The 25,487-nt window shown below is 35.3% G+C and overlaps 1 protein-coding gene across 1 annotated transcript in view; it reads left to right on the top strand.

Annotated features, from left to right (window-relative positions):
• The window catches only part of LOC131959197 (dynein axonemal heavy chain 9-like), a 252,061-nt gene that overhangs the window by 43,926 nt on the left and 182,648 nt on the right, over positions 1-25,487 (top strand). Inside the window, exons 25-33 of the mRNA XM_059324311.1 lie at positions 230-362; positions 1,465-1,742; positions 2,916-3,046; positions 3,133-3,259; positions 4,838-4,990; positions 7,561-7,686; positions 10,182-10,421; positions 11,733-11,893; positions 19,701-19,857. Of these exons, the coding sequence (XP_059180294.1) occupies positions 230-362; positions 1,465-1,742; positions 2,916-3,046; positions 3,133-3,259; positions 4,838-4,990; positions 7,561-7,686; positions 10,182-10,421; positions 11,733-11,893; positions 19,701-19,857 (1,506 nt within the window). The remainder of the gene's footprint in view (positions 1-229; positions 363-1,464; positions 1,743-2,915; positions 3,047-3,132; positions 3,260-4,837; positions 4,991-7,560; positions 7,687-10,181; positions 10,422-11,732; positions 11,894-19,700; positions 19,858-25,487) is intronic.

The raw sequence follows: 25,487 nt of genomic DNA, 5'->3' as shown, positions 1-25,487 counted from the left end.
TCAAAATCATATTAATAAATGCTCAATATGGCTATCAATAATGTTGGTAGGCTAATTTAGACTTATTAGGCTGTTTAATTTTAATTTAGGCTCAATATAAGGTTTGGGGCTCCATTCCGCGATTTTCTCTTTTTTTTTGGCCAACAGTGGCTCTTTAGTTAGTAAAGGTTGCCCACCCCTGTCATATATCATGATATCGTGTAGCTCAGATGTGTCTTGTCTCTAACAGGACACCAGTCTTGCTGACCTGCTGCAGTTGAACCTGCACTGCTTTGAAGACGAGGTGAGAGGGATTGTGGACAAGGCTGTGAAGGAGATGGGGATGGAGAAAGTCCTCTCTGAACTCAACTCAACATGGACAGGTACACAAAGGGATGTTATGCTGTAATCCGGACTGTCCTTTAGTCCAGTGATTCCCAACATGGGGGGCCCGACCCCCCCAGGGGGGCGCCAAAGATCCATGGGGGGTTGTGAAGCCCTCTTGATTTTAAGCGATGTAATACATCTAATGTTAAATATAGATGAGTCAGCATTTAATTCATTAGTTTGACAAAAACAACTAAATAAGGGCTACATTAAACGTTTATTCATTTATTTAAATAGAAAAATCACTATAGAAAAGTTAAAAAATAAAGGCTATATCGCGAGAATAAGGACATGTGTAACATCCCTCCTGCAGTATACACAGGTAACCTCACCTAGCGGTAACCTCACCTAGCGGCAACCTCACCTAGCGGTAACCTCACCTAGCGGATAACTCACCTAGCGGTAACCTCACGTAGCGGTAAGCTTACCTAGAGGTAACCTCACCTAGTGGTAACCTCACCTAGTGGTAACCTCACCTAGTGGTAACCTCACCTAGCGGTAACCTCACCTAGCAGTAACCTCACCTAGCGGTAACCTCACCTAGTGGTAACCTCACCTAGTGGTAACCTCACCTAGCGGTAACCTCACCTAGCGGCAACCTCACCTAGTGGTAACCTCACCTAGTGGTAACCTCACCTAGCAGCAACCTCACCTAGTGGTAACCTCACCTAGTGGTAACCTCACCTAGCGGTAACCTCATCTAGCGGTAACCTCACCTAGTGGTAACCTCACCTAGCGGTAACCTCACCTAGCGGTAACCTCACTTAGCGGTAACCTCATCTAGCGGTAACCTCACCTAGCGGTAACCTCAATGGGGGGGTCACCAAAGTTTACAACGGTAAAACCCTAATTCCCAAGTTCAAGGGCCGTTCTATTGCACTTTTCCGACTCGAAGGTCAGATCTTTCCGAGTTCCGAGTGCAATCGAACACAGCATATCTCCAATGCATTTCAATGGACGTGAAAGTAGAGAATGTCCGAGTGTATTGGGTTAGTTATGCACACTGTGATTGGCTCATCGCGTTTGGGGGCGGGGCTTAGCCATAGGTCAATTCCATCCAGAGTAGACCTGCTGATGGAGTGTATTGATCCCGTCCAGGTATGCAGTTCCAGTACGAGCCCCACCACCGGACCCAGGTGCCTCTTCTTCGTACAGACGAGGAGCTGATCGAGACTCTGGAGGACAACCAGGTGCAGCTGCAGAACCTCATGTCCTCCAAATACATCGCCCACTTCCTGGAGGAAGTCTCGTTGTGGCAGAGCAAGCTGTCTGTGGCCGACTCTGTTATTTCCATCTGGTTCGAGGTGCAGCGGACCTGGACCCACCTGGAGAGCATCTTTATTGGTTCAGAGGACATTCGCTCACAGCTGCCTGAGGTAACACACTTTATAGAAGGAATACTCAACCTTTTTGAGTGGCGACCCCCAATTTAACCTGCATGTTGTTCACTGAACAGAATCTCACAGTTCAGATCATACAAACTCAGTTGATACGACGAATTTTGGACAAATAATGAAGCAGACAACAACTAAAACATCTCTCTGTCTGTGCATTTATATATTTTTTATATTGTATTGGTACTTTTAATCTAAGTCCTTTGCTATCAGTTTAAAGGTCCATTCTGACCTCCTGAGTGTGTAACAGTCAGCTTCAAGCCAGAGACTCCTTGGGAAGTAACAACTTGATACTTTGGGATTTGTCAGAAAAGACACAAAATTACCCCAAAAAAGAATCAAATTGACCACAAAATGATATAAAAAACACACAAAATGACCAAAAAATGACATAAAATTAAGCAAAAAAGGACTCTAATTGATTACAAAATGACAAAAAATGACCACAAAAAGACACGAATTGACCAAAAAAAGACACAAAATGACGAAAAAAAAGACACAAAATGACCAAAAAAGAAACAAAATGACCAAAAGAAGACACAAAATGACTAAAAAAGACACAAAATGACCAAAAAAGGAAACAAAATGACCAAAAAAGACACAAATTGCCCACAAAATGATCCAAAAAAGACACAAAATGACCAGAAAAGACACAAAAATACCAAAAAAGACACAGAATGACTAAAAAAACAAGACAAAATGACCAAAAAAAGACACAAAATTACCAAAAAAGACACAAAATGACTAAAAAAAACACACAAAATGACCAAAAAAAGACACAAAATTACCAAAAACAAAAAGACCCCCAGAAATCATCTCGCGACCCCAGTTGGGGTCGGGACCCCAAGGTTGAGAATAGCTGCTTTATAGAGTGAATTGCATTCAGGAACATGCAGTTAATTACAGCTGTGTAGGTTTACATCACTGACAGGCTCATATGCATGCAGGCCCTGCACCCTGTCGGTGCCATGAATGATCGTCATAGCTGGTAATTAAGAACGCATTAATTGGCTCCTACTCTGAGTTTAGGGGTTGAGCTGCTCCACAGTATCGGGGCTGTCATTAAACCAGATGTTTGCTATTAAACTGGTTCTCTCTCCTCTCTTCTGGGAACCTAAATCCTCTGGCTGGGTTCTCTTGTGAAATCCTCTGCAGGACTCCAAGAGATTTGAGGGGATTGATGGTGATTTCAAAGAGCTGGCAAACACTGTGCACCAGACGCCCAACGTGGTGGAAGCCACCAATAAAGCAGGCCTGTTTGGTAAACTGGAGGACATCCAGAGCAGGTGAGAGTTCTCTCTGTTTCTACTGCGTATGTGTTTTATTCAGGGTTCATTCTTCTTCTGCTGACTCTCTGTGTGTTTCTCTGCAGGCTGTCTCTGTGTGAAAAAGCTCTGGCAGAATACCTGGACACCAAGCGCCTGGCCTTCCCCAGGTTCTACTTTATCTCTTCAGCTGATCTGCTGGACATCCTGTCTAATGGGACCAACCCACACCAGGTCACTCCACTTTTATTATTAGTAGTATTATTATTAGTATTAGCAATGCACTAGTCCAATGCAAAGCAACCATCTGCAGTAGGCTCCCTGTGGCTGTGACAAAGAAATGATATGAAATGAATTAATTCCTTACATTTTAATTTTCATTCATTGTATTGGTGTAGGCCAGGGGTGGGCAACTGGAGGCCCGGGGGCCACATACGGCCCGCACCCTCACTTGAAGTGGCCCTCAGTATAAACTACATGCATTTGAGCATGAAATCTTAAAAGTGCAGAGTAAAAATGCACAAAATTACTTCTTGCAATTAATGTTGGTCTGCTGTTCTTGCACTGATAAAAAAAAAAAAAAAAGAGAACCTAAAACCCCGTTTGTTTCTCCCAGTTGACACGACAACACATAACCGGAGTTTTCCAAATTCTCCACTTTGCCCGGAGTTTTTAGAAATAATCGTTTTCTGTGATAAAAACAGGGTTTTTGTGTAAATGAGAGGCCAAACCACATGGAAATATCTGCGTTTTCCATCGTGTAAACGGGGCCTAAGTGGTTTTTTTTTATTTGCTTCAAACCTTTTGTATTCCTATTTATGCTGTTATACATGCATTTGAGCATGAAATATGTTAAGTTACTGCACTGTAAACATATTTAAAATTGCAGTTTCATCATATCTGGTTAAGTGTATGCTCCTTTATGTGGCCCTGTGGTAGTGAACATGAAACATTGTGGCCCCCTGCAGCATTTAAGTTGCCCATCCCTGGTGTAGGGCAAAAGCAATTTGTATTCTACAATTGTAAAAATGTGTAGCTTATATACAGCATTAAAAAAAATGTTTCAACAGCTAAAATGTGCATCACAGCTTACGAAAGTCTAACTTTTGCCAACTTCATGTCTTGTTTTATGTTTCCCTTTTGTTTCTAAATCTCCTGAGATATTTATTTTCTTCGTGACTCAGCCTCTCATTTACACTTGGCTCCTTGCTGCATTCTGACAAAATCATATTAATAAGTGCTCATTATGACCTATTAGTAATATTGGTAGGCTAATTTAGAATTCGTAGGCTGTTTTATCTTCATTTTAAGGCCCAAAATAAGGCTTTGGGGCTCCATTCTGACATTTTTTCTGCTTTTCTGGCTCTTTTGTTGCACTAGTCTGTTCACACAGTAAAAAAAACACATTTTGCATTAAACTTTCCTCAAGTTTCTCTCTAACAGTTTTCTCTAAACATGCTTGATTGCACCATTTAACTCTTTTGATGCATGTAGTACCCACAGTGTCCACACAGGGGCAATGCCGCTCATAGTTTTGCAGCCTGCTGCAACCTCCATCAGCAGGACATTGTCTTATGCATTTTCCACTGTGGGAAATAAATCACTGTTAAGCACAAGTTGCCACTAAATCTCTCTAAAGAGGAAGTTAGCAGGCATGCTGCTGAACACGGGTCCTGCCCTTCTATAAATGATTCTGAAAAACGGTAATGAAATGTTATTTATTTGCACGGCCGCAAAGAAAATACCAGTCAAAGCGTGAGAACGGTGTAAATTGATCCCGAGCTGAGTGTGTCAGTGTGTTTGTGTGTTCAGGTTCAGAAGCATCTGTCTAAGCTGTTTGACAACATGGCTAAGATGCAGTTTGAAGCCGACGGAGAGGGGAATCCTTCTAAGACTGGCCTGGGCATGTACAGCAAGGAGGACGAGTACGTCCCCTTTAATCAGCCCTGTGACTGCACCGGACAGGTGAGATAATGTCTTTAACCCTCTGGAGACTCTTTGACTCCATCCAGACTAGAAAACAAAGCAGCGTGGAGCCCTACTGTAAATTTACCTCTAAAGTTCTGGCTGTAAACTCCATGAGGCCAGTTTCAGTTTGATGATGATATACCAAGTAAAACTGGAGACAAGCTCAAATAGATTTAGTATAAAATGATAGAACTGGATGGAACCCTCTTATATGTTAGATTTGACACATTTGTTCACATTTGAAACATTTCAAATTCTTTATTGAGTATGATAGTGTTTTGAAAGTTTAAAAATAAAGGTTCAAAATCACATTTTATGTTGGACTAAAGGACTGAAAATGACACAAAATGACAAAAAAAGACACAAAATGACACAAAATGACTGAAAAAAGACACAAAATGACCAAAAAAAGACACAAAATGACCAAAAAAAGACACAAAATGACCAAATAAGACAAAATGAGAAGACAGAATGACCAAAATAACCACAGAACCACACAAATGACCAAAAAAAGACACAAAATGACTGAAAAAAGACACAAAATGACCAAAAAAAGACACAAAATGACCAAAAAAAGACACAAAATGACCAAATAAGACAAAATGAGAAGACAGAATGACCAAAAAAACCCTACAGAAGACACAAAATGACACAAATGGCCAAAAAAAGACACAACATGACCAAAAGACACAAAATGACTTAAAAAGACACAAAATGACCAAAAAAAGACACAACATGACCAAAAGACACAAAATGACTAAAAAAGGCACAAAATGACAAAAAAAAAGACACAAAATGACCAAAAAAAGACACAAAAAGACCTAAAAAAAGACACAAAATGTCTAAAAAAGACAAAAATGATCAAAGAAGACAAAATGAGAAGACAGAATGACCAAAATAACCACAGAACCACACAAATGACCAAAAAAAGACACAAAATTACAAAAAAGACACAAAATGACTAAAAAGGACACAAAATACAAAAAAGGACACGAAAAGACACAAAATTACTAAAAAAGACACAACAACAGACACAAAATGACCAAAAAAGACACGAAAAGACATCAAAAGAGCCCAAACAGCCCAATAGTGAGTTAATGTCTCTAAAAATCGTGTTCTATAACGTGTGTAAGTGAAGCTAAACACTGAAGACATTTATTATCTCTATTAATCTGTCTGGTGTCTGTGGTACTATGGCTGTCTGCAGACGAACATATGACACATTGATGAGGAAATTCACTTACCTGCCCTTTCTCTGTAATGGAAGAAAATACATATCAAATATAGATATCACAAGCCACAATAAAGGAGACAAATGAAATTGAGTCTGTCGTTGCCCCCGGGGGCTTTGCATATCAAAGCCCATGAATCCATTAACTTTCCATTATATCCCATAGTATTTGCCTGACTCCACTTCCACTCTAATGCTTATTAATGACCTCATTAGGGTCCATTGATAAGAAGCCCCGTCGGTGCTCACGTGACATTCATTGCAACGTTTTTTCTGCTTTTATATTCACGGCCTGTCTTTTAGGGGTGTGCCATATCCTATCGTTCACAATTATATATATATACCCATATTTTTTTATTTTTCTTGTTGCCGTAGTGGCGTAAGGGTTCCCATTAATGACCTAGACTGTGGCGGCTCCAGAGTCTCATGTGCTGCACTTACGTCACATTTCAACCTACTGAAAGTATATTTACACTGTAAAAAATGTTTGTAGAAATTATAGTAAAACACTGTCAAATTACATCAGAAATAGGCCGTAAAATTAAACTTTGTATATCACCGTAGCAGACACTTTTAATGACCGTAAATCAAAGAAAAGCACAAAACTTTAACTTTTACTGTCATAAACTCTAGGAAACACACAATTTTGCTGTAAAAAAATATAACATTTGACCAAAAAGACACAAAATGACCAAAAAGAGACACAAAAAGGCACAAAATGACAAAAAATACACAGAATGACTAAAAAAGACACAAAATGACCAAAAAGAAGACACAAAATGACTAAAAAAAAGACCAAAAACAGACACAAAATGACCTAAAGAAGACACAAAAAAGACACAAAATGACTAAAAAAAGGCACAAAAAAGACACAAAATGACCAAAAAAGACACAGAATGACTAAAAAAGACACAGAAGGACTAAAAAAGACACAAAACGACCAAAAAAGACAAAATGACCAAAAAAAGGCACAAAAAAGACACAAAACGACCAAAGAAAGACACAAAATAATCAAAAAAGGCACAAAAAAGACACAAAATGACCATTAAAAGACACAAAATGACCAAAAAAGGCACAAAATGACAATAAAGACACAGAATGACTACAAAAAGACACAAAAAAAAGACGCAAAATGACTAAAAAAAGGCACAAAAAAGACACAAAATTACCAAAAAAAGACACAAAATGACCAAAAAAAGACACAAAATGACCAAAAAAAGACACAACAACAGACACAAAATGACTAAAAATGCAGCAAAAAATGCCCTGAAATATGGTGATAATCTTTTAGGGCCATATCGCCCACAACTACTTGGTTTCTTTGTGTTGTGTGCAGGTGGAGGTGTGGCTGAACCGTCTCCTGGACAGCATGCGCTCCACGGTGCGACACCAGATGACCGAGGCGGTGACGGCCTACGAGGAGAAACCCAGAGAACAGTGGCTGTTTGACTATCCTGCTCAGGTAAACAGGCTCACTGGGCTCTCTGTATAGATTTAACTGACAACATTCACTTTGGGGATTTTTTCCCGTCTGATGGATTAGCACCATAATCATGTCTACCCTCTCACAGATACTGCAGTCCAGTGCACACACTCACTAATGCTTTACATACACAGTTCACAGACAGAATCTGCAGTGTTTTCAACAGCCACCACATACTTAACCCTCTGGAGTCCATCTATTTATTGAAAATACTCATGTTTAATTTACATTAATTACTTTATAAAGTTATTAATGTAAATTAAACATGTGTATTTTCAATAAATATACACAAAATGACCTAAAAAAGACACAAAATGACCAAAAAAAAGACACAGAATTACCAAAAAAGACACAAAATTATTTAAAAAAGACACAGAATTACCAAAAAAAGACACAATTACCAAAAAAGACACAAAATTATTTAAAAAAGACACAGAATTACCCAGAAAAGACACAGAATTACCCCCGAAAAGACACAGTATTTCCCCAAAAAAGACACAGAATTACCAAAAAAGACACACATTTTTTTAAAAAGACAGAGTATCAACCAAAAAAGACACAAAATTATTAAAAAAGACACAGAATTACCCCCAAAAAAGACAGAATTACCAAAAAAAGACACAGAATTACCAAAAAAGACACAAAATTATTTAAAAAAAGACAGAGAATTAACCAAAAAAGACACAAAGTTATTAAAAAAGACACACAATTACCACCAAAAAAGACCGAATTACCAAAAAAAAGACACAAAATTATTTTAAAAACACACAGAATTACCCAAAAAAGACACAATTACCCAAAAAGACACAAAATTATTAAAAAAAGACACAATTACCCCCAAAAATGACAGAATTACCAAAAAAAGACACAAAATTACCAAAACTACTGTATATCCATGCACTGCTGACATTACTGATCTACCCATTCCTGATTGTTTTGTCTTAATACATTTGTTTTGTCACATTCCCGGAGCCAATTTGTGACGCTGTCCTTATATGGCCTATAGCTGTGAATGCATGGTAATACATTGAGGTGACATAAATGAACGTGTCAGAGTTTTTTATCCTCCCTCGTGTGGATCATGACAGCTGGGCAGGAAGAGAATTTAAAACAAAGAGCAAGGGACCAATATAATTCTCTTCTGAAGTCTCAGAAGTGAGGGTGACATCTACCCCTTTCACATCTTAAGTTAAAATAAAATTATGAAAAGGAATCACAATTTTTTGGATGGAGGAAGAAAAACAAGATAAGCCTCGCAGCAGTTATTTTAAATTCTGTGCCCATTAATGGCCACAGCACATAAGACCTGCTCAGCCCATTAGTGTTCTTTGAAGCTAACTTTCTCACTGGTCAGCAAACACAGCCTTACTATGAAATGTAAACTCTGCACCCCATCCAACTTTTCCATATTTGATATATAGAGAGAGCTCTAGCTTGTACAGGCAAAGGGTTACCTGATATAAATATAAAACATATGACATACAGCGACCATATGTTTAACCCTTTGATGCACAACATCAAAGTCAGAGTCCTGCATTCATTCCACATGTTATTTAATGCTGCTGTGTGTTTCTGTGCTCTATCTTTTGATATCAACTTATTTTATGATTGAATATCCCAAGTATTCTTTAAATATCTTGTGTTTGATAACAAAAGATCATTATTTCCATTTTGCCTCTCATACTTTATGAAGAAAAAAAGTTTTTGTATTATTATATAGCTAACTACTTAGCTAAATACTTACCCAAGAAGTTAGCTAAGTAGTTAGCTTAGCAAAATACTTAGCTAAATACTTAGCCAAGAAGTTAGCTAAGTAGTTAGCTTAGGAAGCTTCTTAGCCAAGAAGTTAGTTAAGCAGTTAGCTTAGCAAAATACTGAGCTAAATACCTACCCCAGAAGTTAGCTAAGTACTTTCGCTTGGGAAGCTACTTAGCCAAGAAGTTAGTTAAGTAGTTAGCTTAGCAAAATACTGAGCTAAATACCTACCCAAGAAGTTAGCTAAGTACTTAGTTTGGGAAACTACTTAGCCAAGAAGTTAGTTAAGTAGTTAGCTTAGCAAGCTACTTAGCTAAATACTTACCCAAGAAGTTAGCTAAGTAGTTAGCTTAGCAAAATACTTAGCTAAATACTTAGCCAAGAAGTTAGCTAAGTAGTTAGCTTAGCAAGCTACTTAGCTAAAAAAAAAGGATATGGGTAATTTTTCACCCATGTTGTGCATTAGAAGAGTAGTGACACAAAAAAGGATTTTAATAGAAAATGAATAAAGGAAAACATAAAATTAGGATATATGATGATCAAAAACAAACTAATTGAGGAAAACCTGGAATACTGAATGATGAAAATAATTTATTGCAAAGATATAGAACATAAAAACTCGTACATATCGGGCCACTTTAGACCCATGTTGTGCATCAAAGGGTTAATATTTGTTTAATCAGTCTTCATTAATCCTGTGGTTTCTTTAACTGTCTCAGGTGGCGTTGACTTGCACTCAGATCTGGTGGACGTCTGACGTGGGCATGGCGTTCGCCCGTCTCGAGGAGGGCTACGACAACGCCATGAAGGAGTACTTCAGGAAGCAGGTGTCCCAGCTCAACACCCTCATCTCCATGCTGATTGGACAGCTCACGCCGGGCGACCGGCAGAAGGTCATGACCATCTGCACCATCGACGTCCACGCCAGGGACGTGGTGGCCAAGATGATCGCTCAGAAGGTGAGGGGGCTTCACTGCATAACTGTATAAATTCTTATGCAGATGCAACGATGGGTGCTGCATTTTTTCAGAGGTTATTACCAGTGAGTAATGCACTTAAGATATTCAAGCAAGGTATGTCATTAGCATAATTAGAAGGTGAGAAAGCTAAAAACGAAGCAGCTGTTAGCTGAACTCTAAACTTTAAGTTGCGTTTAACTCCAAAGGTTTAAACACTTATAATAGATATCATCTACAGAAAAGTCTGTCAGGAGAATAAACTTTAACCTATTTTGCTATTTTGTTGGTTTTTGGCTCTTTTTTTATTCTGCCTGCATATGCAACTTAAATAATGATCACCATGTCTTGCTGGTATCATCTTTTTTTTTTTAGCACAACTTCACCTAATTATTATTTTGTCATTTTGAATTACTGGATCATAGTTTTTAAACACATAAAATTACAAATCACACACAAAAATACCCCAAAATCACACAAGAAAATAGTAAACAAAAAAGATTCCATTAAAAATGTTGAAAACACAAAAAATGAAAAAATTACAAAAAACACATAAAAACACACACAAATTAACAAAAATGACAAATAAAAAAGACACAAACATACATAAAAAACACACAAGAAACACACAAAAACAAACACAAAATTACAAAAAAAGACACAAAAAAGACACAAAAAAATGAAAACATTACAAAAAACACACAAAAATACCCCGAAATCACACAAGAAAACAGTAAACACAAAAGATTAAAAAACCTAGATTAAAAAACCTAAACATAAAAAACACATAAGAAAAACACACCCAAAATTAAAAAACACATAAAAACCACAAAAACAAACAAAAAATGCCAAATAAACACAAAGAAATGTTATTAAAAAAAAAGAAAAAACACAGATAAAAACACACACAAAATTACAAAAAAAAGACAAAAAACACAAAAAAAATTAAAACATTACAAAAAACACACAAAAAAATACAAAACGCACACAAAAAATACCCCAAAATCTCACAAGAAAACAGTAAATACAAAAGATTCCATTAAAAATGTTGAAAATTAGAAAAACCTCTGCAAAAAAAGTAAAATCATCTTACTACACTTGGTCGTGGTGATTTTTGCCTTTGCTGAAAAAGAGTTGATGCATTAAATTGGACATGGAAACTTGTGGAAAAGCCAAAACTTTAGAGTTCAGCTGACAGCAGGGAAACATGCTGCTTCGTTTCTACGTCATGAAGAAGTCTCCTCCGGCTCTTTAATGGACTCCAGAGGGTTGAAGCCTCGGTTCTCTCTGTTCAGCTCTCTCTTTGTGTTTCAGGTGGATAATTCTCAGGCGTTCGTGTGGCTCTCCCAGCTCCGACACCGGTGGGACGAGAAGGAGAAACATTGTTTTGCCAACATTTGCGATGCCCAGTTTCTCTACTCCTACGAATACCTGGGCAACACGCCACGATTAGTCATCACTCCTCTAACAGACAGGTACCAAGGTGTTGTTGTCTCTTTGTTCACACTCACTTTAGAATTACCACACCAAACAAAGCTTCATGAGGCATTTTCTTTATTTATGGAGCCCAAGAGATGGCGCTCTTTGTTCAACAAAGGGCTGAAAACACACTCAATCACCATTGATGAAGCCAAGACCGCCATCTAGTGGGGTCAAAAAATAAAGGAAATGCTTCATGAAGCTTCGTTGTCCCAACACTAGCAAACGTGGATAAGCCAGTTTGTTTCCTCTATATCAGGGGTCTTAAACTCAAAAATCCTCGGGGCTGCTGGAGGCAGTATCAAAATGACCAAAAAAAGAAAAAAAACACTAAATTACTAATTAAATTAAAAAAATACACAAATTGACAGAAATAAACTAGATTACTTAAAAAAAGACACAAAATGACCAAAAAAAGACAGAATTACTAAAAAAGACGCACAATTATTTTTTAAAAAAGACACAAAATGGCAGAAAAAAACTAAATTACTAAAAAAAGAAACAAAATGTTTCTTAAATGATTATTAAAAAAAGACACAAAATGACCCAAAAAAAGACACAAAATTATTAAAAGAGACACAAAATGACCAAAAAAAAGTAATTAAAGGGACCTTCCACACACAACACAGTAAAGTGCCATTCATATAAAAATCACATTAAACTTTCATATCAAGGTGGGGGCCACAAAATATCATCACAAGGGCCGCAATTGGCCCGCGGGCCGCGAGTTTGAGACCCATGGTCTAACGGTGTCTTTTTTTGGTAATTTTGTGTCTTTTATGGTAATTTTGAGTCTTTTTGGTAATTTTGTGTCTTTTTTGGGTAATTTTGTGTCTTTTGTAATTTTGTGTCTTTTTTTCATAGCTTTGTGTCTTATTTGGTCATTTTGTGTCTTTTTTTGATAATTTTGTGGTCAATTTGTGTCTTTTATGGTCCATTTGTGTCTTTTTGTGGTCATTTTTTGTCATTTTGTGGGCAATTTGATTCTTTTCTGTGTCTTTTCTGACAAATCCCAAAGTAGCAAGTTATTACTTTACAAGGAGTCTCTGTCTTGAAGCTGACTGTTACAGTTACCGTGAGATTCTGTTCAGTGACAACATGCATGTTAAATTGGGGGTCGCCACTCAAAAAGGTTGAGAACTACTGCCCTTTGCTCCTGTGTTTTTGGTTTTGGACACATGCAATAAGAGTGAAGTGACGAGCCTGAATATCTCACACGATGCCCTGAAAAAGTTATTCCATTTTTGCATAAAACCCCATTCAAAATCCATTATACATACATCTCCAAAAATCCATCTGTGTTGATGAAAATTGGTCTTTTTTTTTCTCAAATTGAAAATGGACTGGAAGATACAAGCTTCTGGTCTAATAATAAGTATGTGACACATTCTAAGGAGCTTCATTTGAATCATTATGTACTCCCACCAGCAGCAGAACCTCTTAGAAGAACTCAGCTCAGGCTCTCCGCCAGCAGCTTGTTTGTTCACATGCACATGTTTCTGCAGGATTCCTGATAAAGTTTTAACTACACAGAGATGAATACCTGCCTCCCAGAGCCCTTTGGCAAACCGTGCGCTTTTCCAGACTGACCAGTATTCCCTTTGAAGCGGGAACAAAGCAGAAACAATGGGCTTTGATGGGCGGATCAGCGTCCGTGTAGCAGGACTTCACCATATGGTGCATGGCCTCGCTGCGGCTCACACACTCTACCACTGGCTTTCATTTCAACAATGGGCCATGGAGCAGGGGGCCGCCCGTCAAATCCTTTAATCCACGACTTGAGAGAACAGCTAAAACATGTTTGCTTCATGATACTGTTACACAACTTTAGAAGAGGCAAGTGTCAAGTTAATCTGCCGTCAACAAAGAAATATTACAGTGTCTGTAAATAAAAGCCTGGGGACGGATTCACAACAGTGTTCTTAAGATGAAGCTTAAGAAAATTCTTTGAAAAAAAAAAAAGGATGTTCCTAAGAATGTTCTTAAATGCTATTCACCATTTTTTATGTCTTAGTTCCTAAGACATACCTTTGTTCACATTTGCAACATTTAACATTTTTTATTGAGCATGATAGTGTTTTGAAAGTAAAAAAAAAGATTCAAAATCACATTTTATGTTGGACTAAAGGACTAAATAAAGACAAAATGACAAAAAAAGAGACAAAATGACAAAAAAGACACAAAATGACAAAAAAAGACACAAAAATGACCAAACAAAGACAAAATAACTAAAAAAAAACACAACAAAAGACACAAAATGACAAAAAAAGACACAAAATGACAAAAAAGAGACACAAAATAACTAAAAAAAGACAACAAGAGACACAAAATGACAAAAAAGACACAAAATGACAAAAAAGAGACACAAAATAAAAAAAAACACAACGAAAGACACAAAATGACTAAAAAAAGACACAAAACAACACAAATATGACCAAAAAAAGGCTTAAGAAAATTCTTAAGGAAAAAAAAAGGATGTTCCTAAAAATGTTCTTAAATGCTATTCACCATTTTTTTCTTAAGAATTGTTGTATGTCTTAGGAACTTCTTAGTTTACTCACTTTGGACGTTCTTAGATTTTTAATTTAAGATCACTCGCCTGACATTAATGTGAGAACTTCCATCTAAAAGTTTGTAATAGTAAGGACATGGTTTTAGTAACTTGGCCTACTTAAATAATATATTCATAGTGATTAATTAAGTAGTATCAAATACAACAATAAATTGTATTGTAATCTAGGAATAAACCTACATGTCACACAGACTGAAAGGACATTTCAATTAAATGTCAACTGCCAAAATAAGTCAAGGCTGTAACCCCAAATATTCCACTTCGCACTTTATTTTGAAAATCTTGCAAATTTTGTGTTTTTGCCCTTGAGAAAATCAGGGGTTGTTATGACAAAAAGGGCATTAAAACATTTTTAAAAAGGTGAAAGTGAAAAAAACTAATTCTACATCATATTTGTATGACACTTGTATGAGAGGGACCGTTTGGGGACCTTGAGGTCTAAAGTGTGAGATGATTTTAAAGAGGCCTCGAGGGTTAATAATGAATGCAGGTTTGTATGTGTGTTTGTTTACCACAAGCTGGTGTGTTCACCTCCTGCAGCAGCTTCATTAGGCCGAAGGAATCACTGGCACTAATCTATAACAGCAGGAATGTTATTGGCACAATGCCAGCATCCGTTCAATACTTACTGCAGGATCTCCAAGCTGCACTATTATGCAAAATGTCAGGAATATTTTACCCTGCTTACCACACACACACACACATACACCAGCCAGTAGAGTGAGGGATGCAGGAGGATGAGATTGATAGACGACAAAAAAAGACACAAAATTACTAAAAAAGACACAAAAAGTCACAGAACAAGACATGTTATATTTGCAACCTTTGTTCACATTTGCAACATTTAACATTTTTTATTGAGCATGATAGTGTTTTGAAAGTAAAAAAAGATTCAAAATCACATTTTATGTTGGACTAAAGGACTAAAAAAAGACACAAAATGACCAAAAAAAGACACAAATGACCAAAAAAAGACAAAATAACTAAAAAAACAACAACAAAAGACACAAAATAACCAAAGAAGACACAAAAATACTGAAAAAAACACTAAATTACTTTAAAAAGACACAAAATGACAAAAAAGACACAGAATTACCAAAAAAAGACACAAAATTACCCAAAAAAGACACAAATTGACAGAAAAAAAATAAATGACTTAAAAAAGACACAAAATTACCAAAAAAGGACACAAAATAATTTTAAAAAGACACAAAATTACCCAAAAAAAAGTAATAAAAGTGACCTTCCACACACAACACGGTAAAGTGCCATTCATATAAAACTCACATTAAACTTTCATATCAAGGTGGGGGCCACAAAATATCGTCACGAGGGCCACAATTGGCCCGCGGGCCGCAAGTTTGAGACCCCTGGTCTGACAGGAAACTTAAAATTGTTCAACTGACAGTATTGATTGAATTTTGTGTCTTTTTTTGTAATTTTGTGTCTTTTTTTGTAATTTTGTGTCAGAAAAGACACAAAATGACAAAAGAGACACAAAATGACTAAAAAAAGACAACAAAAGACACAAAAAAGACACAAAATGACCAAATAGAGACACAAAATAACAAAAAAAGACACAAAATGACAAAAAAGACACAAAAATGACACAAAAATGACACAAAATGACCAAAAAGAGACACAAAATGACTAAAAAAGACACAAAAATGACCAAACAGAGACAAAATAACAAAAAAAAACCCACAAGAAAAGACACAAAATGACAAAAAAAGACACAAAATGACCAAATAGAGACACAAAATAACAAAAAAAACCCACAAGAAAAGACACAAAATAACAAAAAAAGACACAAAATGACAAAAAAGACACAAAAAAGACACAAAATAACCAAAAAAAGACACAAAATGACTAAAAAAGACACAAAAATTACCAAAAAAAAGACAAAATAACTAAAAAAAAAACACAACAAAAGACACAAAATGACCAAAAAGTCAAATTAATAATAATAAGAGTCACGGTGTCCCAGCTCCACTCTCTGTCCATGCAGGACGTCCTCCTCCAGCTCTTTCGACGGCTGACTGTGATATTTTGGCCGTGTTTCAGGGGAGAGCCATAAAGCCTGTTGGCGCTGGTAACGGGATGATACACTGTATACAGATGGGATCATTTGTCTTCTCTCAGCTTCTGTCTCTCGTTATGCTTTCCAATATTTCCCCTTCCATACATCATCTATTAACCAGCAGCTCATTAAAATCATTGCTGCATTGATATTCAAGGCAAAGCTTTGTGTTTATTGGCCTGATCAATAAAGTCCTGATTGTCTCCATCAGTTCACGTCCGCCACGCTGCTGCTGCTTTTTATTGATACTAGACGTGCAGACTGTTTGTTAGTCCTGACAGGTTCTGCAGGAGAAGCAATCACTGGTGTCACTAATCAGCCTGCGTGATAATCAAAGCACAGGAGCAGATTATATTATCATATAATGAGGTTATGTACGATGACGGCTGAGACATTGTCAGAGCTGCTTTAAAGAGCGAGCAGATCTGATCTGTCAGACATGCTGGTTGTGGCGCTGTGCAGTTTTACTCATCCTGCAGATGTAGTTAAACTTCTTTTTTGAAATGTCCCTCTGCGCCTTTTAACCCTCTGGAGTCTCCAAAAGCTCGACTTCTTCATGACATCCATGATAGTGTTTTGAAAGTTAAAAAAAGATTCAAAATCACATATTATGTTGGACTAAAGGACTAAAAAAGACACAAAATGACTAAAAAAAGACACAAAATGACTGAAAAAGACACAAATCGACCAAAGAAAGACACAAAACTACACAAAATGACCCAAAAGAGACACAAAATAACTAAGAAAAGACAACGAAAGACACAAATTGACAAAGAAAGACACAAATTGACCCAAAAAAGACACACAATGACACAAAAATGACCAAAAAAAGACAAAATAACAAAAATAAAACACACAAAATGACCAAAAAAGACCCAAATTGACCCAAAAAAGACACAAAATGACACAAAAATGACCAAAAAAGACAAAATAACAACAAAAAGCAACAAAAGACACAAAATGACCAAAAAAGAGACACAAAATAACTAAAAAAAGACAGCAAAAGACACAAAATGACAAAAAAAGACACAAAATGACTAAAAAAAGACACAAAATTAATAAATATGAATTTAAAAAAACAATTATTATTATTAGGTCATATAGGTGAGGTTGTGCTGTGTATACAGGCAGGATGAAAATGATTCAGAAATGGATAAAATAGCCCAAAACTCCATCGAGTTAAAGGGGCTGAAGTTTGTACAGAAGTTTAAAACGAGTCCTCTCTGGGAATGTGTCAGTTACTCTGGAGAACAGGCATCTCTCTCCATAAGAGTTGTATTTTAAACACAAAGATAATTAACCATAGATCAGCGTTTGATGCCGCTTCACACCTAATTGTGTGATAAAGCAACTTGTTGTTTTTCTTCCAGATTTTGCTAATTCATCCATATTTATGATTCATATTCTGCCACACAGCTGGATTTAAACCAGGTTTCAGTCCACAGTGAACCAACACACCATCTATCAGTTCCTTCATTCCCATGATGCATTTCTGCACAGACGAGGAGTTGGGAGAGTGCCTCCAGACTAATGATTTGTCTCTTTGTTTAAATGGCAATTATACACTGATTTATTAAAGCTGACATTTAAATTATGCATTAATAACTTCAAAGAGCAAAACAGAATAGACATTTAACTTATTCTATTTTTAAGAACTAGTTTAACATTTATGAGCTGCTTTTATATATATTATATATTTTTCTTTCTTTCTTTCTTTCTTTCTTTCTTTCTTTCGTTCGTTCGTTCGTTCGTTCGTTCGTTCGTTTGTTCGTTCGTTGTTTCGTTCATTCGTTGTTTCTCTCGTTCGTTCGTTGTTTCTTTCGTTGTTTCTTTCGTTCGTTTGTTGTTTCTTTCGTTGTTTCTTTCGTTCGTTCGTTGTTTCTTTCGTTGTTTCTTTCGTTCGTTCGTTGTTTCTTTCGTTGTTTCTTTCTTTCGTTGTTTCTCTCGTTCGTTCGTTGTTTCTTTCGTTGTTTCTTTCGTTCGTTCGTTGTTTCTTTCGTTCGTTCGTTGTTTCTTTCGTTGTTTCTTTCGTTCGTTCGTTGTTTCTTTCGTTGTTTCTTTCTTTCGTTGTTTCTCTCGTTCGTTCGTTGTTTCTTTCGTTGTTTCTTTCGTTCGTTCGTTGTTTCTTTCGTTGTTTCTTTCGTTCGTTCGTTGTTTCTTTCGTTGTTTCTTTCGTTCGTTCGTTGTTTCTTTCGTTGTTTCTTTCTTTCGTTGTTTCTCTCGTTCGTTCGTTGTTTCTTTCGTTGTTTCTTTCGTTCGTTCGTTGTTTCTTTCGTTGTTTCTTTCGTTCGTTCGTTGTTTCTTTCGCTCGTTCGTTGTTTCTTTCGTTGTTTCTTTCGTTCGTTCGTTGTTTCTTTCGCTCGTTCGTTGTTTCTTTCGTTGTTTCTTACGTTCGTTCGTTGTTTCTTTCGTTCGTTCGTTGTTTCTTTTGTTTTCTTTTTTTCTTTTTTTTTGGGGGGGGGGGGTGGTAGGAGAGGGAGGTAGAACAACTTTTATACAACTTTTGATTTTAATGCACCTTTGGCTTATTTGGCCCATTTCTATTAACTCTATGGAGTCTTATAGGGCTATTTTGTCCATTTTTGAATCCTTTTCATGTCTTTTCGTGTCTTTGTAAGTCATTTTGTGTCTTTTTTTTGTCATTTGTGTCTTTCTTGTGTCTTTTTTGGTAATTTTGTGTCTGTTGTTGTGTCTTTTTTTAGTTATTTTGTATCTTTTTTTTGTCATTTGTGTCTTTTTTGTGTCTTTTTTGGTAATTTGTGTCTGTTGTTGTGTCTTTTTTAGTTATTTTGTATCTTTTTTTTGTCATTTTGTGTCTCTTTTTTGTGTCGTCCATTACAGGAAGTACCAAATTTCCTTCACACTTAACTCTATGGAGTCTTGGACTATTTTGTCCATTTTTGAATCCTTTTCATGTCTTTTTGTGTCTTTGTAAGTCATTTTGTGTCTTTTTTGGTCATTTGTCTTTTTTAGTTATTTTGTATCTTGTTTTTGTCATTTTGTGTCTTTTTTTTTGTGTCGTCCATGACAGGAAGTACCAAATTTCCTTCACAAATTCCATATCGATATATTTTTTATATGGATATGTTGCCCAGCCCTATCCTCCAGTCCTCATCAGTGATGCATGTCCATGTGTCCTCTCTATGTTCAGATGCTACATCACCCTGACCCAGTCCCTCCACCTCACCATGAGTGGAGCTCCTGCAGGGCCTGCAGGCACCGGGAAGACTGAGACCACCAAAGACTTGGGCCGGGCCCTCGGCATCATGGTCTATGTGTTTAACTGCTCTGAGCAGATGGACTACAAGGTGAGCCGGCTCCTACGGCTTCCTGCATTAGAGCCTGAGCACGTAGCTAACGTAGCCTGGCAGCAGCTCATATTATGCACGTTTCTTTCATCTTTGCCTTTGTCAGCGCTATGGTATGCATTTTGTCGTTAAAGTTGTCAACCCACCTTTACACCCTCCTCTTTTCATCTTCCTCCTTTTCATCTTCTGTTTGCCTGCTTCCATCTTGAAAGAATAGCTGATTAGTTAAACCCTGATTGTTATTTCTTAACTGAACCAGCCTGCACCTCGCTTTATTATGCACTTTTGTGTACTCTCCTGCACGTTTTCAGCATATAGAGTCCTCAGGGGAGATATAAACATAATCTTGTGCTCTGACTTCCCCCAGACAGGAGCATCATTACAGTATAGAGCGTACAGCACCCCCGGCAACACACGGCAGAAAGGTGTTGTTGTTTTATTATGCACTTTTGTGTACTCTTCTGCACGTTTTCAGCATATAGAGTCCTCAAGAGACAAAATAACTGAAAAAGACACAAAATGACAAAAAAATACACAAAATGACAAAAACAGACACAAAATAACAAAAAAAGACACAAAATGACCAAAAAGAGACACAAAATAACTAAAAAAGACAACAAAAGACACAAAATGACAAAAAAAGACACAAAAAAGAAACAAAATGACCAAAAAGAGACACAAAATAACTAAAAAAAAGACAACAAAAGACAAAAAATGACAAAAAAATGACAAAAGAAGACACAAAATGACACAAAAGTGACAAAAAGTCAAAATAACTAAAAAAACACAACCAAAGACACAAAATGACCAAAAAAGACACAAAATGACCAAAAAGAGACACAAAATTATTAAAAAGGTCAACAAAAGACACAAAACGTCACAAAAATGACCCAAAAAAGACAACCAAAGACACAAAATGACCAAAAAAGACACAAAAAAGACACAAAATGACCAAAAAGAGACACAAAATAAAAAAAGGCAACAAAAGACACACAAAAAAAAAAAAAACCCACAAAATGACCAAAAAGAGACACAAAATAACTAAAAAAAGACACAAAAAAGACACAAAATGACCAAAAAGAGACACAAAATAACTAAAAAAAGACAACAAAAGACACAAAATGACCCAAAAAGAAACAGAAAAGACATAAAGTGACCAAAAAAGACACAAAATGACCTAAAAAAGACACAAAATGACGATAAAAAGACACAAAACGACACAAAAATGACAAAAAAAGACACAATAACAAAAAAAAACACAAACAAAGACACAAAATGACCAAAAAAAGACAAAATAACAAAAAAAAACACAACCAAAGACACAAAATGACCAAAATAGACACAAAAAAGACACAAAATGACCAAAAAAAGACAAAATAACTAAAAAGTGGAGATATAAACATAATCTTGTGCTCTGACTTCCCCCAGACAGGAGCATCATTACAGTATAGATGCGTACAGCACCCCCGGCAACACACGGCAGAAAGGTGTTGTTGTTTTATTATGCACTTTTGTGTACTCTTCTGCACGTTTTCAGCATATAGAGTCCTCAAGAGACAAAATAACTGAAAAAGACACAAAATGACCAAAAATTCACAAAATGACAAAAAAAGACACAAAATAACAAAAAAAGACACAAAATGACCAAAAAGAGACACAAAATAACTAAAAAAGACAACAAAAGACACAAAATGACAAAAAAAGACACAAAAAAGAAACAAAATGACCAAAAAGAGACACAAAATAACTAAAAAAAAGACAACAAAAGACAAAAAATGACAAAAAAATGACAAAAAAAGACACAAAATGACACAAAAGTGACAAAAAGTCAAAATAACTAAAAAAACACAACCAAAGACACAAAATGACCAAAAAAGACACAAAATGACCAAAAAGAGACACAAAATTATTAAAAAGGTCAACAAAAGACACAAAACGTCACAAAAATGACCCAAAAAAGACAACCAAAGACACAAAATGACCAAAAAAGACACAAAAAAAGACACAAAATGACCAAAAAGAGACACAAAATAAAAAAAGGCAACAAAAGACACACACAAAAAAAAAAAACCCACAAAATGACCAAAAAGAGACACAAAATAACTAAAAAAAGACACAAAAAAGACACAAAATGACCAAAAAGAGACACAAAATAACTAAAAAAAGACAACAAAAGACACAAAATGACCCAAAAAGAAACAGAAAAGACATAAAGTGACCAAAAAAGACACAAAATGACCTAAAAAAGACACAAAATGACGATAAAAAGACACAAAACGACACAAAAATGACAAAAAAAGACACAATAACAAAAAAAAACACAAACAAAGACACAAAATGACCAAAAAAAGACAAAATAACAAAAAAAAACACAACCAAAGACACAAAATGACCAAAATAGACACAAAAAAGACACAAAATGACCAAAAAAAGACAAAATAACTAAAAAGTGGAGATATAAACATAATCTTGTGCTCTGACTTCCCCCAGACAGGAGCATCATTACAGTATAGATGCGTACAGCACCCCCGGCAACACACGGCAGAAAGGTGTTGTTGTTTTATTATGCACTTTTGTGTACTCTTCTGCACGTTTTCAGCATATAGAGTCCTCAAGAGACAAAATAACTGAAAAAGACACAAAATGACCAAAAATTCACAAAATGACAAAAACAGACACAAAATAACAAAAAAAGACACAAAATGACCAAAAAGAGACACAAAATAACTAAAAAAAGACAACAAAAGACACAAAAATGACCAAAAAAGACACAAAAAAGACACAAAATGACCAAAAAGAGACACAAAATAACTAAAAAAGACAACAAAAGACAACAAAAGACAAAAAATTACAAAAAAAGACACAAAACGACACAAAAGTGACAAAAAAGACAAAATAACTACAAAAAACACAACCAAAGACACAAAATGAACAAAAAAGACAAAATGACCATAAAGAGACACAAAATAACTAAAAAAGGTCAACAAAAGACACAAAACGGCACAAAAATGACCCAAAAAAGACAAAATAACTAAAAAAAACACAACCAAAGACACAAAATGACCAAAAAAGACACAAAAAATACATAAAATGACCAAAAAGAGACACAAAATAACTAAAAAAAGACAACAAAAGACACAAAATGACAAAAAAAGACACAAAATGACCAAAAAAGACACAAAAAAGACACAACATGACCAAAAAAGACACAAAAAAGACACAAAATGACCAAAAAGAGACACAAAATAACAAAAGAAGACAACAAAAGACACAAAATGACAAAAAAAGACACAAAACGACACAAAAGTGACAAAAAAGACAAAATAACTAAAAAAAACACAACCAAAGACACAAAATGAACAAAAAAGACACAAAATGACCATAAAGAGACACAAAATAACTAAAAAAGGTCAACAAAAGACACAAAATGGCACAAAAATGACCCAAAAAAGACAAAATAACTAAAAAAAACACAACAAAAGACAAAAAATGACCAAAAAAGACACAAAAAAGACACAAAATGACCAAAAAGACACACAAAATAACTAAAAAAAGACAACAAAATACACAAAATGCAAAAAAAGACACAAAAAAGACACAACATGACCAAAAAAGACAACAAAAGACACAAAATGACAAAAAAAGACACAAAAAAGAAACAAAATGACCAAAAAGAGACACAAAATAACTAAAAAAAAGACAACAAAAGACAAAAAATGACAAAAAAATGACAAAAAAAGACACAAAATGACACAAAAGTGACAAAAAGTCAAAATAACTAAAAAAACACAACCAAAGACACAAAATGACCAAAAAAGACACAAAATGACCAAAAAGAGACACAAAATTATTAAAAAGGTCAACAAAAGACACAAAACGTCACAAAAATGACCCAAAAAAGACAACCAAAGACACAAAATGACCAAAAAAGACACAAAAAAAGACACAAAATGACCAAAAAGAGACACAAAATAAAAAAAGGCAACAAAAGACACACACAAAAAAAAAAAACCCACAAAATGACCAAAAAGAGACACAAAATAACTAAAAAAAGACACAAAAAAGACACAAAATGACCAAAAAGAGACACAAAATAACTAAAAAAAGACAACAAAAGACACAAAATGACCCAAAAAGAAACAGAAAAGACATAAAGTGACCAAAAAAGACACAAAATGACCTAAAAAAGACACAAAATGACGATAAAAAGACACAAAACGACACAAAAATGACAAAAAAAGACACAATAACAAAAAAAAACACAAACAAAGACACAAAATGACCAAAAAAAGACAAAATAACAAAAAAAAACACAACCAAAGACACAAAATGACCAAAATAGACACAAAAAAGACACAAAATGACCAAAAAAAGACAAAATAACTAAAAAGTGGAGATATAAACATAATCTTGTGCTCTGACTTCCCCCAGACAGGAGCATCATTACAGTATAGATGCGTACAGCACCCCCGGCAACACACGGCAGAAAGGTGTTGTTGTTTTATTATGCACTTTTGTGTACTCTTCTGCACGTTTTCAGCATATAGAGTCCTCAAGAGACAAAATAACTGAAAAAGACACAAAATGACCAAAAATTCACAAAATGACAAAAACAGACACAAAATAACAAAAAAAGACACAAAATGACCAAAAAGAGACACAAAATAACTAAAAAAAGACAACAAAAGACACAAAAATGACCAAAAAAGACACAAAAAAGACACAAAATGACCAAAAAGAGACACAAAATAACTAAAAAAGACAACAAAAGACAACAAAAGACAAAAAATTACAAAAAAAGACACAAAACGACACAAAAGTGACAAAAAAGACAAAATAACTACAAAAAACACAACCAAAGACACAAAATGAACAAAAAAGACAAAATGACCATAAAGAGACACAAAATAACTAAAAAAGGTCAACAAAAGACACAAAACGGCACAAAAATGACCCAAAAAAGACAAAATAACTAAAAAAAACACAACCAAAGACACAAAATGACCAAAAAAGACACAAAAAATACATAAAATGACCAAAAAGAGACACAAAATAACTAAAAAAAGACAACAAAAGACACAAAATGACAAAAAAAGACACAAAATGACCAAAAAAGACACAAAAAAGACACAACATGACCAAAAAAGACACAAAAAAGACACAAAATGACCAAAAAGAGACACAAAATAACAAAAGAAGACAACAAAAGACACAAAATGACAAAAAAAGACACAAAACGACACAAAAGTGACAAAAAAGACAAAATAACTAAAAAAAACACAACCAAAGACACAAAATGAACAAAAAAGACACAAAATGACCATAAAGAGACACAAAATAACTAAAAAAGGTCAACAAAAGACACAAAATGGCACAAAAATGACCCAAAAAAGACAAAATAACTAAAAAAAACACAACAAAAGACAAAAAATGACCAAAAAAGACACAAAAAAGACACAAAATGACCAAAAAGACACACAAAATAACTAAAAAAAGACAACAAAATACACAAAATGCAAAAAAAGACACAAAAAAGACACAACATGACCAAAAAAGACACAAAAAAGACACAAAATGACCAAAAAGAGACACAAAATAACAAAAGAAGACAACAAAAGACACAAAATGAC

This window comes from Centropristis striata, chromosome 21, assembly GCF_030273125.1.
Source record: "Centropristis striata isolate RG_2023a ecotype Rhode Island chromosome 21, C.striata_1.0, whole genome shotgun sequence".
NCBI classification, from domain to species: domain Eukaryota; kingdom Metazoa; phylum Chordata; class Actinopteri; order Perciformes; family Serranidae; genus Centropristis; species Centropristis striata.
The sequence above is the reverse complement of the archived record's forward strand: the minus strand, read 5'-3'. Positions and strand labels throughout refer to the sequence as shown.